Here is a 13811-nt window from a genome sequence, read left to right as displayed (position 1 = left end):
TTAGGGAAAGCAGAATAGAATAAGGAGCAAGGATACATACTCCGCGTCAGGTTCAATCCTTTCCCTGGTGTACTTCAGTCAGTGACTCAGATTGATCCAACCAGGCTGCACTTTTCCAGCCAAGTCTCTGCAATTGCTGTAAGGGCAACTCCAGCTCTTTATAGATTCGAGGAATGGTTTCCTGCAGCTCGTGGAAAAGTTACCGCTGAGGATACCGACCGACAAAGCCAGAAGGACAATTGCATGACTGAAATACATGGTTCCGCGCAGTGCGAGAGATATCGAATGTCGGCAGAAGTGAATTGTGGAATGTACTGGCTGGCATGTTCGACAGTGGCCTCGATTAACTCATTTATATAGCAGTATCAACGGCTAATTTCAATTTCACTCAGTTCTAGATTATCTCTCCTATCTTTCCCGTTTTCAGGAGGGTCTTTGTTCATGCATGCCAGGAGTCCGGGGCAACTGAAGGATTCACATTATTTACTCTTGTTCTGTGAATGTTTCTATAGTTAGAAGGCAGGAAGTACCCCGTAATTAAACCCGAGGAAGCTTTCTAGAACCAATCAGTACTTATTGCCAGTATTTTTCAAACATAAGCCTGATGCAACTTTCGTTAAGTATACAGTAGGTATGAGCTTGGTCTTTGTGCAAGCTGGACTTCGGAAGTAATAAAGGATCAAAAGAACAATACCATTTAAATAAAAATTCCACCCGATCCAATTTCTGTTTAATGATAGAAGAATATCCAAAAGATGGGTGATATCAACACTGTATTAGTTTCATTATAGCCTTCCTGCGTAAGAACTTTATTGTCATGAAGAAGAAAGGCGTATGGGGCGCATAGGGTGTATCGGGCATGTAAATAATAAGCCCAAACAAAGTGACTGGCTCGCACTAGAAAGAGGCACAAGGGTAATCGATCTAATTGGCGCATGGCGACCCTGATATTTTTATGGGAATATGTCGAAGCCCTTGACTCGTAGGTATCCTGCGGAATTTGTGTATCTGTGGTCGTAGGGGAGACTAGTATGAATCATGGAATGACGACGAGAGCTTATTGGACTAGGTGCTAAACTACTATCCCCAGTACTTCTATATAGGAGATCTGGAAATGATATTTTCTACGATCTGATATCCAAACGAGGGTGGAGTTCTCAACAACAGAACAGAGCGTGTTATACTGACCTTCATATGAGGTGAGAACGTGTGGTCAGAGAGCTGAATGGTATTAGGCGCACCTCCAAAAGATGACCGGAGAACAGGTTAGGTGATCGATAATGTGCTTACAAACGAGAAGAGGCGGCGGGGTACATGTGGTCGTTCGGTGAGAAGAGTTGCGCAACTCTTGCCGCTGCTTCCCAGAAATTAAATCGATGTTTTAACCTAGCAATAGCACTGACGATCTCCTCTACCCCGCTAATGTGTCTCCCACCTATTGCCAAATAGCCCTATCAGGATATGTACATTCTGCCTCAACACCAACATTATCATATGTCCTCCAACCTCCCTCAAACCAAAGCTCCCTACGCATTTAATCATTGTCCTCCATACAGACCAAATAGCCTTAAACCTTTTGCCTGAATAACCGGCTATATCACGCTGAAACAAGCATCTGCCAAATCCCCCCACCCTAGAACTTGCGCCTGAAACAACCGGCCAATAGCTCAAGCATTTTTGTCACGGAGTATGGGCCGAACGGTATTTTCCCCTCAATGCCGATACCAGTACGCAGTTGAACCGAGCAAGGTACTCTACGACACTACGGTTACATCCCTGCCAGCGCGGAAGCTAGAGTTTCAAGCTTGACGGGAAATCTCCGCTCGTCCGGCAAATAGACAGCGAATGTATCCAGGCAGTATACAACGGTTGTATTGAATTCAGCCATGAGGGTGTAATCTATCAGGGGTATGCCTCAAGGGGGCATATATATATAGAGAGATCACACATCTCACATTCTACTAAGATGAAGATATAAGATACTACTGAGCACTCAAACATACGCCAGCGAACAGAAATCTTCCCAGCCAAAATGCTCCTCAATTTCCATCTCCCCCTCCACGTCCTATCACTGCTCCTCTACACCCTCACCTGCACCGCCAGAACAATAACCCCCAGATCTGGCACCCTCGAACAAATCACCTCCTTCGGCTCTAACCCTACCAACGTAAAAATGTACATATACGTTCCGACCAACCTAGCCCCGAACCCAGCCATAGTCGTCGCAATCCACTATTGTACTTTCTCACCCCCTTACTTAACCCCTCAAAACCCCATGGTCCCCAAGCTAATGATACAAAACCAAAAAAAAAGGCACAGGAACAGCGCAAGCCTTCTACGGCGGCACACCCTACGCCCAAGCATCCGAAAAACACAACTTCATCGTAATCTACCCCGAAAGCCCCTACGAAGGAAAATGCTGGGACGTCAGTTCGCAGGCGACCCTCACGCACAACGGTGGTGGTAATAGTAATTCGATAGCTAACATGGTGGACTGGACTGTGAAGAAATATGGGGCTGATAAGAAGAGGGTGTTTGCGGTGGGGATGAGCTCGGGGGCTATGATGACTGTATGTGCCTCTTCCCCTTTTCCTTTCGTTTCATTAGGGGAGTGTTAGGGGTAGATGAATCATGCTAATATGGTCTGACAATAGAATGTGCTCGCGGCAACATACCCCGATATCTTCGCAGCTGGTATCGCCTACGCGGGTGTTCCTGCTGGCTGCTTTCTCTCAACTGCTAACCAGCCCGACGCGTGGAATTCGACCTGCTCGCAGGGTCAGTCGATCACTAGTCCGCAGCATTGGGCTGACATTGCCAAGGCGATGTATCCCGGATACAGTGGTTCTCGGCCTAAGATGCAGATCTATCATGGGAGTGCTGATACGACCTTGAATGTGCGGAACTATCAGGAGACATGCAAGCAGTGGGCGGGCGTGCTGGGGTATCAGTTTGATGCGCCGAAGGAGAAGAAAAGTAATACGCCTGAGGCGAACTATGAGACTACGGTTTGGGGAGAGAAGCTGGTGGGGGTTTTGGCGTCGGGGATTGGGCATAATATTCCGATTCATGGGGAGGAGGATTTGAAGTGGTTTGGATTTGTTTAGAATTTTCTTCTTTTTTCTTTGGAGAGTGGGGTCTCTTATCCGGTGTTGTTTGTTCGTTTGGTCGGTTTTTACTAAAGACGATGTTCGTGTATTCAAAGATTTCCATAATGAGTGCTATCTCGGTCTATTTGATGATGTATACTCAACGAAGCCAGGTTAGCAGACCCAGCTATCAATTGTCACACAGCAATGGAGTAAATGATTATTCTATACCCGCAATTGATTCGATGACAAGTTATTTAGTCTTCCGAAAGTACCCGCTGGGGGAATCTGGATGATCCTTCCAAAAATATGAGGTTGTACATATACGAAATACCCATTCTAAGTCTTCTGGACATTACTACCCTCAACCCACTCCTCCTCCACCTTCTTGACCCCTTTACCCACCCAATCAAGCATCTCAGTAATGTGATCCCTAATCCCACTATATTGACAAACCTTAAGCCCCCGTGTAGATAACCCTTGCCTGATAAATTTCATCCAACTCCTCAAGCGACCTCCCCTTCGTCTCCAGCACCATAAGGAACGCCCAAACCACCGCCAAAACCAAGAACTCGCCGCAGATAAAGGTAACGAAACCACCCAACCTTGCCCGCGTATACGGATTAACAATTCGATAGGCACCGACGTAAGAAAACTCCCTATAGAAGCAAGGAACAGCGTCCGCTTTCTTAACTGTCCTGTCCCGACTTACCAGGCAACAACAACCCAGCACCAAGGACCTCATGTAAGATACGTATAATACCAGAGAATCAGAAGCGCGATGGACACCATCGACACAGGCGATGAACTAGTGCTCGTATCACCCGTTGCGAACTCTATCCCTGTTCCAAACATCACGCTCCTTAATAATACTGAACTGATGCATAGCGAGTATCGACAGCCAATCTCATCGAAACTGAAGAATGTCTTGATGTGGGCTGCGAAGCTACACCCCATTACCATGAGGTTCGTCCGTAGGGGATCGGGGAATTGGAGCGGTTCCATGAAGGCGAGGATGTAGTTCTGGATGATGGGGACGCCCTGTGCTTGTTGGAGGACTTGGACGCTGATGGCAATAATAGTGCGGCGGAGATTAGTGTCTTTAAGCAGTCGCGGAGGGAGGTCGCTCTGTGGAGTTTGCCTTGCTCTTTTGGTTTGGACTTTGAGGAGTGAGATTTCATGGGCGATTGTTGAGGGGGTGTTGGAGAGGGAGCGGAGGACTTCTTCAGCTTCTTTGTAGCTGCCCTGGTAGACTAGGCAGCGTGGAGATTCGGAGAGGAAGGCGTAGAAGGTCATGTAGCCGATTGGGACGGCCAGTTGGCAGAGGATTACGGTGCTATTTGGTTAGCTGTTTGGGAGGGGTTGAAGATAGTTAGGGTGTGGCGACGTACAGATATTGCCATTTGTCGGTTCCTTCTCGGCATAGGTAAACAACGATGGAGGCGAGGAATACGTCGAAGGAGTTGAAAAAGCTGTATAGCCCGAGAAAGGCACCTCTGGGGGGGGGGGGAGATGTTATTATTCTGCATGGTTTGGAAGGACAGACCTCGAATGCGTGGTGGCGAACACTCCGATAAATACAATGGTACGCAGTTCGATACTAACCCAATGCCAGAGTATACGATGATTCAATCAACCACTAATTACCAGAAAGATGTGACAGATGCCTCGAGCGTGACCCCAATCAACATGAGCAGTGACATTACTAGGAATAACTTCCGGTGACCGAGTTTCGACAATACAGTTGGCGCAACGATACAATCGAGAATGATACCAGATGAGCTGGTACCAGTTCCCACAGATGCTCTTTTGCGATGAGATCGTGCAGTGACCCAGTGCCTAGTTGTACTCTCAATATTTGTGCTGGAATTCGGACAGACCCAGCGCTCCTCCCCACCAACCATTGTTGAACCCAAAGTCTAGGGCTCCGAGCGACAATACCATGCCTATCAGGGCCAGGCGCCAGTTGAAGATCTGGTATGATGCCTGATTCTTTAGATTCTCAAATATTCTACAAGCAAAAAGAACTTGAATTGCTCAGATCAGACTAAAACTCTCCGTGCGCAGGCAAGGCGAGATATGATATACTCTTAGACTCCCATTTTATAATCATCGATTCTTTGTTGTTTTCCGGCCTTCGTATACTATAGCAAGGGTTGATGATAATCCCTTCAAATGGGAAAATGCGAGGCACTAATTGATTGCCCCATGGGGCCTGAGAGCTGAAGAAAGCCGACCAGATCGGGCAACCCTAACCACTGGGGGGTAGGGGCCATAGAATGCTTCAATCTATGCCCTAAGAACCTCATCTATGAGATCCCAGACGTACGATATCGATTTTCTCTATATCCCGTTTTCCTCAAACACCTACTCCATCTTAAACCCCCTTCGACCTCGTAACCCCCTTAACACAAGTTGTATATCTAAGAGCCACCATGACCGAAAACCACACCAAATCAATCCTCCAATCCGCCCACCTCAAATCCGCTGCCAGCCCATCGGCAACGGCCAAGCCCAAACAGCTCACGCCCTAGACTGGAAAGCACTCTTCGACTTCGCGATCTTTAGTCTAGTTCAATCTCACCTCAACTGCCACTGGCAAGAGTTCCTCGAAAACACCTTCCCACCACACGTCCCGTCCCATCAACAAAACCCCGATAACCCCGAAAAGTCAAAGACTCACTAGACCAACATTCTCCACAAGCTAGTTCTAGGTCAAACCATCGGACCCCCTCCTAATGAACGTCACCTTCTTGGATTGTACCAATATCTGGTACCAGGTGAGCGTATCTTTACCTTGGGAGGAGGTTACCAGGAAGATCTCGCCGTTGATTAGAAATGCGTGGACGATTTGGCCGGCTTGTGCTTTGGGGTGTTTTCTTTCGGTCCCGGTTGAGGAGAGGGTGTTTGTTGCGTCTTGTGTTTGGTTTGGGTGGAATGTTTTTTCTGGCTTTTTCTATATGGGGTACTAGAAATGAGACGTTCCTGATATGGTGAACCCTGGGGGAGGGGTGGGGGGGTTATACCTGTGCCAATGCAGGTGTGTATTCGGGCCTGATTTCGAGAGGGAAATCAATTATTGAGCAAGTGCTACACAGAGGGTCGATGTTGGAGAGACAGAATATTATTGTTTGTTAGTAGTACTTTCTACATTGCCCGAGATTCTTGCTCAGGGGACGAAGAGTGTATCACTAAGCTACCAGTCGGAATGGACGGAGGACCCATTATAAATCATTATGCTGTTTGGATATGGCATGGGTATTCACGCGCATATTCCATTCCCGACCAGAATAACACGGGTCCATGGATTCGGCGAAACTAGCCGGGTCTCTTCTATATCGTTAGCGTGCATCACGCATCACGTTAACCGCTATGCTGTAGCGGCCTGGGGTGGTATCTCTGATGACGACTACTGTCATTTCCCGAGTTTTGCGACTAAAGAAGTTATTTCGGCTGCGTAAGTCCGAGAAAATACACAGAACATCGGCCCGTTAGGGACCAAGAACCCCGATTCTAGCTTTATTCTTGAGAGTAATTTCCCCTCGCTTCTGTATATGATTCCGACTGGGTTGTCTGATTCTAAGCATCCGGAATGGGGCTCTTGGGGCGGTCGGTATGGGCCTGTGGCTTTTGGAGAGGGTCATTTCGCTGATAGTGTTGGTACGGTTGTTGACGAGTCGGGACGTATGCTTATGGGGTCACATGTCACGGTGTGGAGACGGCAAGAGGCGTCGTTTCAGCGGGACTTTGCTGCTCGCATGAAATGGCTTACAGTTTCTGAGTTTTCTGGGGCGAACCATGCTCCTGTCGCTGTTGTTAATGGCGACAAAAGTCGCCGGCGTACTGAAATCACGGTAGAGCCAGGACAGGAGATTATGCCTGAAGCCGTGGATTCATGCGATCCTGACGGTGACAGCCTGTCATTCAAGTGGTGGGAGTACTTTGGACCTTCGTCCAATAACAGAAATGCGAGGAGGGATGTCGCTGAGCTTGCACTCAGCTCGGAAGGCGCTGCGAGAATTACTGTGATGATTTCACCAGCCGAAATTTTGCGGCGCAGAGGTCGTAACACTCACCGGGAGAGTGACAAGCGCTTACATCTCATCTTGGAAGTTTCGGATGGGAACCTGATTTCCTGCCGTGGGGTCGTCTTTACGATTGTTCCGGGTTTTGTATCCGCAAACGGGGAGCAAAATCATGATGAACCGTAAGTATGGCGAGTGAATCGGATCCTTGGGGAAAGGGGCAGATGTATACGAAGTATCATGGTTCACACTGATAGAGCGCGTCATGGATATTCAACATTCGCACTGAAGCCACGTGGGTTCAAAGGTTGACAACCGTCAGGACACAAAATATACAAACTGGGAGAACAAGGTGTTATCTATTATATCAGTCGCAGAGAAAGAACGTGAGATTGCACCGGTTCTTGTTCTAGCTGTTTCTCATAATACTCATGACTTTCATTCACTGACCGTGGCCGATCTTTCAAACCCGTCTCTACTCTCCATGGGCCCTTCAATCACACATCCATGCGGTCTCGATTCACTACGTCTCCCTCTTTTCCACAGCCTGAATACTCGTTGCCATAACTGAGTCACCCGCTAGAGTCGTCAAGCTCTCTGTATGAAAACCTCGAAATAAACAGACCTCCCAACAATTTAACACAATCCAGCTACACCTGGCCCCTGAGGAACTTGGGAATCATGATCCCACTGAGGGCTCCCTCGTCGTTACATTTCCGGGAGAGCAGGTATTTTAGTTCTCACTCTGGATAGAGCTGAACAGCGAATTGATACTAAAAGCCTGCCAAGGCGGTGACACCTCCCCTAGGCAAGACTGACATCGTAAACCTCACCGTCCAAGAAACGGCGGATTCTCATCACACTTATGTGTCCGCTTGCTTTGGCGGGGTTTAAGTGCTTGCGGCTGGACCGTAAGTGTATCAGGAAATGTAAGGTAGGTTTCTTTTCCGTTCAGTTTGTGTGGAGTTGATACTGATATTTGGACTTGACAGCCGATGCAAGAGTACGAGTCCATCCGCTGCGCTAAGGACAATTGCACTTATGTTCACGGTTTAAAAACCTCGTATCCTGAGGTGCTTAACCATAGAGGTTGCATGGGGCTGTTTCTGTCACGGACGGATCCTAATCACTGTACATTGGGCCATGGCCCATCGTGCAGCCCGGATGTTCAACTACGATGAGGGCTTTGACAGTCACCGGACTTTGGATGTGGATGTGGAAAAAGCTGCCCGGGTTGACAGCTAGGCCGCCCGGGGGTGGGGGGTGGGGGGGGAGGTTAGCGTAAAGGGTGCTTCACGGACAGGAGGGATGCGTAGATGTTTATCGGGGAGCAATAAGTTGGAACCAAGTGTGTCCAAACCTTTTCACGGACGAGACGGACTTCAGAAGAGGTGCAAGACCATGCTTCTGCAATTGTAACCCTTTGTGGGGCAAACGGAAATAAGACAAAGAAGGGACTCATAGATAGGTGAAATCAAGAATAATATCCTGAGTTTTGGGGTCTTTCTTTTGATACCCTCGCCTTTGATCATATATAGATGCTCTAATTTGGCCCATAAGAGTTGTCCTGCTAGGTTTATACCGTGGATTAAGTATAGTTTTGAGATTGAGCTCTCTCCTGTTGGGCTCAAGGTATGCACGGTTGGCATCACACGTAAGATAGGCAATCTAAGCTCTTTCTGCGGACTGGGATGCGGGGACTTTGGGTGCACTGTTTCATCTGCGAACCGGGATCGGCTATGAGCTAATTTACCGGGGCAGCGCGCCGGAAGAAAGGATCTTTTCGATGGTGAACAATCGCGGCGTCCGATAAGCTGGACGATGCATGGCCTGACCTGGACCTCGGGTCTCGATAGTCGGCACGAATGAGCACGAGGACTCGGATTGAGTGGAGATTTGTTTTTTATGACATGGTGGAGGGGTAGTATTCGGCCGGAGCAAAGTCGCTAACGGCGCTAAATGTGTGGGATTGATGCTAGGAAATTTCTTTTCCTGGGCAGCCGCAGAGAAGATCAGTCGGAGACCCCGACTCCTACTAACAGGATGCCAAGCTGTTGGGAGAAGTAGTGTGCTGCGCAAAATCGGGCTGTTCCATCTTGGCTTTCCAGCCACTTGGGGGTTTGTCGTTAAGATGCGGATGAGGGTGTTTTCGGAAGTGAACTTTGTGGCAACGTGGTGTGTATTCCAAAGATTGTCTTGTTCTCGTATGATAGACTTGTTGATAATAAGGTTTGTCGTGGGCCACCTTGCGCGATTTCCTCTTACGTATAGCTTGATTTCTAAAATTTGTGCATCTCTCCGGCGCCAAGAGCGACGACCTTATTTTAAAAGCCTTTCTAGAGGCATGGTCCGGAATTTGGCTCCCGAATTACACGCGAATGACCTGATAGAGGATAAAGGAAAGTTTGATTCCTTTCTTCCTCAAAGCGTGAGAATTATGAGCATCGTCATTCGCCGACATAACTGATATAACAAATGATATAATCGTGGGACCTTGTTGAGTCCCGATCCTACCCACGAGCAAGGAGGTGGAATCTAGCCCATGGCTAGCCTCTTGAACGAACTTTCCCAGGCGTTATAGCGCAGACGTATTGCAGATCCATGACGCTATATCTCCCTTAATAGTATTCTTCATAAAAGCATGTTCTATTTGAAGTCTTGTGGAGTGAAGCCGGTCTTATCATGTAGATAGAGTGACTCATCTGGTGTCCCAAGAGAGGCACACCGTGGAATATATTCCGCGACTGGGTTTCCCGATCGCCCGGTAATTGATTTCTCCAGGTGTAGGGTGGTTTGCATGTTAGTAGTAGATATGAAACGGATGATAGAGCCTCACGGCATCATTCTAGTTCCCAACGTCTCGTACAGACAGGTTCATATGTATCTGCAGCTACCTTTGATCCCTAGGGGCAAACCCTAGCAGTAGCCCCTTGCACGGCTTCAAGTGGCCAGGCTCACTTACAGGCACGAGACATGAAGGTAACCAGGTAGGTTGGTAGCTTTTACATAATTCAGTAAGGTCAATGTCGATCACTTCACATCTCTGCACCATGGTCTCCAGCTCCCACCCCTACAGTGATCGCGATGAGTAAAAAAAAGAAATATTGAGAATGGGATGGTGGCCCTCGCGGATTGGCAGCCGACCAATGAGGAGAAGGGAAATGAGCGCGCCTGCCCTATCTCAGTGCTAGCGTTGCAAGGAATATACGAAGTGCGAAATGTTTGACTGAAGACTGGAATAAGAAGTATGCCATCTCTCCGCCATGAACAAGATTCACCCCGAACCAACACCGGGGACACAACGACGTTGGTCTTATTTTCTTTGTTTAATTCTTCCGAACGCACCCGACCGGTTTCAGGCAATCAAGCCTTCCGCTGGCCATGACAGCGTTTTCCAAGACTTGCTTCACTATGCCAAGCGGCGCCACGAGGGGCATCTCCGCGTTTCTCGGCGGGGAGCCATTGAGCCTCGACCAGACCCAGTGAAAGCCGATTTAGTCTCCCGAAGGAGCACCGGAGGTAGACTCTGATTAGCAAACTGAAACCTGCGATACCGTTGTCGGAGAATTTCCGCTTCGATGTAGGATTTCCCCACAAAGGATGCGAATGCCTGCTATTCAAGACTCGACTAGGCGTTGGATGAAGAAGTCTCGGTTGAATCGTGATCATGGACGCATGCTGATCAATCTTCCACTCGCCAACACGCAAAACCAACGGATTCATCGGCCTAGTTCCCAGGATGGGTTGATGAGCGTAATGCGGTCATGTAGGGCCTGAGTGCAACCCCGTACCCTTTACCCCAGGAGGAGACAAAGACCCACAAACGCATGGGGAAATAAGTTTAAAATTGACTTGAACCTAATTGTCTTGGCTGACACAAATTTATTTTATTTTTTTTTTTCATTTACGCTCTTTTTGCGACGTGGACGTGAGGCGGACTACTTCCGTGGCCTTCTGACCTTTCCCGTCCGAGGAATTGGCCAGCATCGTTTGTCTGAATCCGATACTTCAATTGGCTCCGTCGCCGTCACACAAAATTCATGACCCCCCACGTCTCCAGGAATGGATTGGAGCAGCTAGCGCCTCTGGGCAAGTAGAGCGGCCCGAATCAAGAGGAAATACCACCTCGAATGGCAACTCTGACTCGTGTGGCTGCCGGTACTGTGTACGCTTGGACAACCACCTCAGCCTTAGCTGCTTGGCGAGATCTTGGCTCGAGGAGATTGGAAGCTTTTTCGCGGGGAATCTCGGCGTGCACTCTGGGGATTCGTGAAATAGATCTCAAATTCCCAATGCATCAGGTGGACCCGACACCTTACTCCCTCATGCGGAGGGCGCCACGGATAAGAGTGAAATTATTGCCATTATGTATAAAAGGGCGCCGGCAAAGGCGTAATCCTGATGTCGCTTCACGTCCGAGGAGCATCATTCCCTCCTACGTATATTACAGCAAATTCTTAATTTTTTTATTTTTTTTTTATTATTCCCTTTCGTTTCTGGCTTTCTCCTTCGTTGAGCATCTCACAACAACATGAACACCAGTAACGAACCAGCGGAACCTGTCCCCACGGGCATTATCGCGACTGCGAAACAGGCCTGGGGGGATCTGTTCAAGTGGAAGCAACGAGTCGTTGTGACCAACGAGTACGGCGAGACGCGAACTGAATGGCAAGACCCGGATCCCATCAAGAACCCCATTAGCCTGTTTGCACAGCTCAGCGCCAGAGACTGGCTGTTCTTCCTCGTTGGCCTGGTCGCTTGGACTGCGGATGCTTTCGACTTTCATGCGCTGTCTATTCAACAAGTAAAACTGTCTAAATATTACCATCGCACCAAAACCGATATTTCAACAGCAATTACACTGACGCTTCTCCTGCGAAGCGTTGGGGCCGCTCTTTTCGGTCTGGCTGGTGATCGGTTCGGCCGTAAATGGCCGATGGTGGTGAACATGATTGTGTTGGGAGTGTTACAGATTGCGACCATCTACAGTCAAACCTTCCAGCAATTCCTCGCCGTGCGCAGTCTGTTTGGTCTTTTCATGGGCGGTGTGTATGGAAACGCCATCGCCATGGCTCTAGAGCATTGTCCGTATGTGTTCCAGCCAACCCGCATTTTGTGCGACCTCGCTAAACGTTCGCAGTGTCAACGCCCGTGGTCTGATGTCGGGTATCCTTCAACAGGGATATTCCCTGGGTTATGTTTTCGCCGCGTGTGCCAATCTCGGAGTCGGCGGAGGGACCGACAGCTGGAAGACCGTATTCTGGATTGCAGGTCAGTGTTTGTAGATCGCTACGATGTGAGACGCGACTGACCATGATTTAGCTGGTATCTCAATTGGTGTCGGCCTGATCCGAATCGCTTTCCCTGAGTCTAAGCAGTTCCTCGAAGCTAAGAAGGCCGGCAAGAAATCCAAAAGTGCAGGGGCATTTTGGCAGGAAACAAAGGTTATGCTCGGCCAGGAGTGGAAAATGTGCATCTACGCGATTATTCTCATGACTTGGGTGAGTATTCTACCTTAACCAACGAACAGACCCAAGAAGAAAGAAAGAAAGAAAGAAAAAAACCACTGATGATTCCAGTTCAACTATTATTCCCACACCTCACAAGACTCCTACACCACGTTCATGTTGACACAGAAGGGCATGGAGAATTCCGGCGCTTCCCGTGCTTCCATCCTCATGAAGACTGGCGCTTGCGTTGGTGGCACCATTATCGGATACCTGTCCCAGTTCTTCGGTCGCCGTCGAGCTATTATTGTCTCCGCATTCATTTCTGGTGTTCTGATTCCAGCCTGGATCCTTCCTGAGGGCGAACGGTCCTTGAGCGCCTCCGGATTCTTCATGCAATTCTTCGTCCAGGGTGCTTGGGGTGTTATCCCGATTCATCTGAATGAGCTTTCCCCACCGGCCTTCCGGTCATCCTTCCCAGGTGCGTATGATATGGCTCCATTTCTTTGTATGAAGATCTAACATGATGTAGGTATTACGTATCAACTTGGCAACATGATCTCGTCCCCTTCTGCACAGATTGTCAACGCCATCGCGGAGAAGACCTTTATCACTGGCACAACCGGGAAGCCTGCCCCGGCGTATGGGCCAACCATGGGCGTGGCCACGGCTATCATCGCGACCGGAATCATAGTGACCACTGCGTTTGGCCCGGAGAAGCGTGGTCGTAGATTCGAGACCGCCGTTGCCGGTGTGGAAGAGGGCGGGCCCCAGAAGGACCTTGACGTTGAGAAGGGCCATGAGCTAGAGCAAAAGGCTACGGAAGAGAGGGTTGAGAAGATAGAAAAGATTTAGCTTGGCACCGTATGATGATGATGATGATGATGATGATGTTACTCCACTAGTTAAACTCTGACTATGACGTGAAGATTAATGAAGTTGTCTATGCCACGATTACACCAGATTTTCGTTATCCTTGTCCACATCAGTGTAGCCTATCCTAGGCATTCTTCGGCATAACTGCTGTAGAACGACCACTGACTCAATGCTAGACGCAGTAATCTAGCTCCAAAAGGTTGCCTGACGTCTTTATAACAGACTTCACAACAGCAAAGTCCAAAGCACCGGAGAGTAAGACCGGTATAATTCGGGACAAGATGAGTGCTGGGATAGATGACGGATTACCAGAATAGGAACTCGCCAAGGTTGATCAACAAAGACTGCTGCGGGGAAGAAGCTCCGGAGTACAT

The 13811-nt window shown here is 48.7% G+C and overlaps 6 protein-coding genes across 6 annotated transcripts; 5 read left to right on the top strand and 1 right to left on the bottom strand.

Annotated features, from left to right (window-relative positions):
• Positions 1-1797: 1797 nt before the first annotated feature.
• On the top strand, positions 1798-3307 carry BDW43DRAFT_295049 (alpha/beta hydrolase family esterase). Its single transcript, XM_032044013.1, has 3 exons — positions 1798-2237; positions 2314-2570; positions 2655-3307. The coding sequence occupies exons 1-3, from the start codon at positions 2033-2035 to the stop codon at positions 3105-3107; spliced, it is 915 nt and encodes a 304-aa protein (XP_031893903.1). The 5' UTR covers positions 1798-2032; the 3' UTR covers positions 3108-3307.
• Positions 3308-3830: 523 nt separating this feature from the next.
• BDW43DRAFT_317180 (uncharacterized protein) lies at positions 3831-4993 on the bottom strand (the record flags this gene model as incomplete). Its single annotated transcript, XM_032048476.1, has 3 exons — positions 3831-4425; positions 4481-4561; positions 4737-4993. 3 exons carry the CDS (start codon positions 4991-4993, stop codon positions 3831-3833), a joined length of 933 nt encoding a protein of 310 aa, XP_031893902.1.
• Positions 4994-5689: 696 nt separating this feature from the next.
• Positions 5690-6585, top strand: BDW43DRAFT_295048 (Mpv17/PMP22 family protein). Its single transcript, XM_032044012.1, has 2 exons — positions 5690-6045; positions 6116-6585. Exons 1-2 carry the CDS (start codon positions 5828-5830, stop codon positions 6225-6227), a joined length of 330 nt encoding a protein of 109 aa, XP_031893901.1. The 5' UTR covers positions 5690-5827; the 3' UTR covers positions 6228-6585.
• Positions 6586-6588: 3 nt separating this feature from the next.
• BDW43DRAFT_295047 (uncharacterized protein) lies at positions 6589-7713 on the top strand. The gene has a single exon (XM_032044011.1). It carries the CDS (start codon positions 6644-6646, stop codon positions 7298-7300), a length of 657 nt encoding a protein of 218 aa, XP_031893900.1. The 5' UTR covers positions 6589-6643; the 3' UTR covers positions 7301-7713.
• A 1298-nt stretch (positions 7714-9011) lies between these two features.
• On the top strand, positions 9012-9955 carry BDW43DRAFT_22046 (uncharacterized protein). Its single transcript, XM_032039397.1, has one exon. It carries the CDS (start codon positions 9087-9089, stop codon positions 9579-9581), a length of 495 nt encoding a protein of 164 aa, XP_031893899.1. The 5' UTR covers positions 9012-9086; the 3' UTR covers positions 9582-9955.
• A 1100-nt stretch (positions 9956-11055) lies between these two features.
• BDW43DRAFT_295038 (carboxylic acid transport protein) lies at positions 11056-13451 on the top strand. Its single transcript, XM_032044010.1, has 5 exons — positions 11056-12202; positions 12255-12385; positions 12437-12615; positions 12694-13042; positions 13094-13451. Exons 1-5 carry the CDS (start codon positions 11646-11648, stop codon positions 13414-13416), a joined length of 1539 nt encoding a protein of 512 aa, XP_031893898.1. The 5' UTR covers positions 11056-11645; the 3' UTR covers positions 13417-13451.
• Positions 13452-13811: the final 360 nt, after the last annotated feature.

The sequence above is a fragment of the Aspergillus alliaceus genome, assembly GCF_009176365.1.
Source record: "Aspergillus alliaceus strain CBS 536.65 unplaced genomic scaffold BDW43scaffold_102, whole genome shotgun sequence".
In the NCBI taxonomy this organism is placed as follows: domain Eukaryota; kingdom Fungi; phylum Ascomycota; class Eurotiomycetes; order Eurotiales; family Aspergillaceae; genus Aspergillus; species Aspergillus alliaceus.
The sequence above is the reverse complement of the archived record's forward strand: the minus strand, read 5'-3'. Positions and strand labels throughout refer to the sequence as shown.

What these genes read in the sequence shown, in the direction of transcription:
- BDW43DRAFT_295049 (XM_032044013.1), top strand. Translation starts at nt 2,033, where the DNA reads ATGCTCCTCAATTTCCATCTCCCCCTCCACGTCCTATCACTGCTCCTC. An exon ending in AGTCGTCGCAATCCACTATT is followed by an intron (nt 2,238 to 2,313) that starts GTACTTTCTCAC and finishes CCAAAAAAAAAG; the next exon opens with GCACAGGAACAGCGCAAGCC. An exon ending in GCTCGGGGGCTATGATGACT is followed by an intron (nt 2,571 to 2,654) that starts GTATGTGCCTCT and finishes GTCTGACAATAG; the next exon opens with AATGTGCTCGCGGCAACATA.
- BDW43DRAFT_295048 (XM_032044012.1), top strand. Translation starts at nt 5,828, where the DNA reads ATGAACGTCACCTTCTTGGATTGTACCAATATCTGGTACCAGGTGAGC. An exon ending in AATGTTTTTTCTGGCTTTTT is followed by an intron (nt 6,046 to 6,115) that starts CTATATGGGGTA and finishes GGGGGGTTATAC; the next exon opens with CTGTGCCAATGCAGGTGTGT.
- BDW43DRAFT_295047 (XM_032044011.1), top strand. Translation starts at nt 6,644, where the DNA reads ATGATTCCGACTGGGTTGTCTGATTCTAAGCATCCGGAATGGGGCTCT.
- BDW43DRAFT_22046 (XM_032039397.1), top strand. Translation starts at nt 9,087, where the DNA reads ATGCTAGGAAATTTCTTTTCCTGGGCAGCCGCAGAGAAGATCAGTCGG.
- BDW43DRAFT_295038 (XM_032044010.1), top strand. Translation starts at nt 11,646, where the DNA reads ATGAACACCAGTAACGAACCAGCGGAACCTGTCCCCACGGGCATTATC. An exon ending in CGATTATTCTCATGACTTGG is followed by an intron (nt 12,616 to 12,693) that starts GTGAGTATTCTA and finishes TGATGATTCCAG; the next exon opens with TTCAACTATTATTCCCACAC. An exon ending in CTTCCGGTCATCCTTCCCAG is followed by an intron (nt 13,043 to 13,093) that starts GTGCGTATGATA and finishes AACATGATGTAG; the next exon opens with GTATTACGTATCAACTTGGC.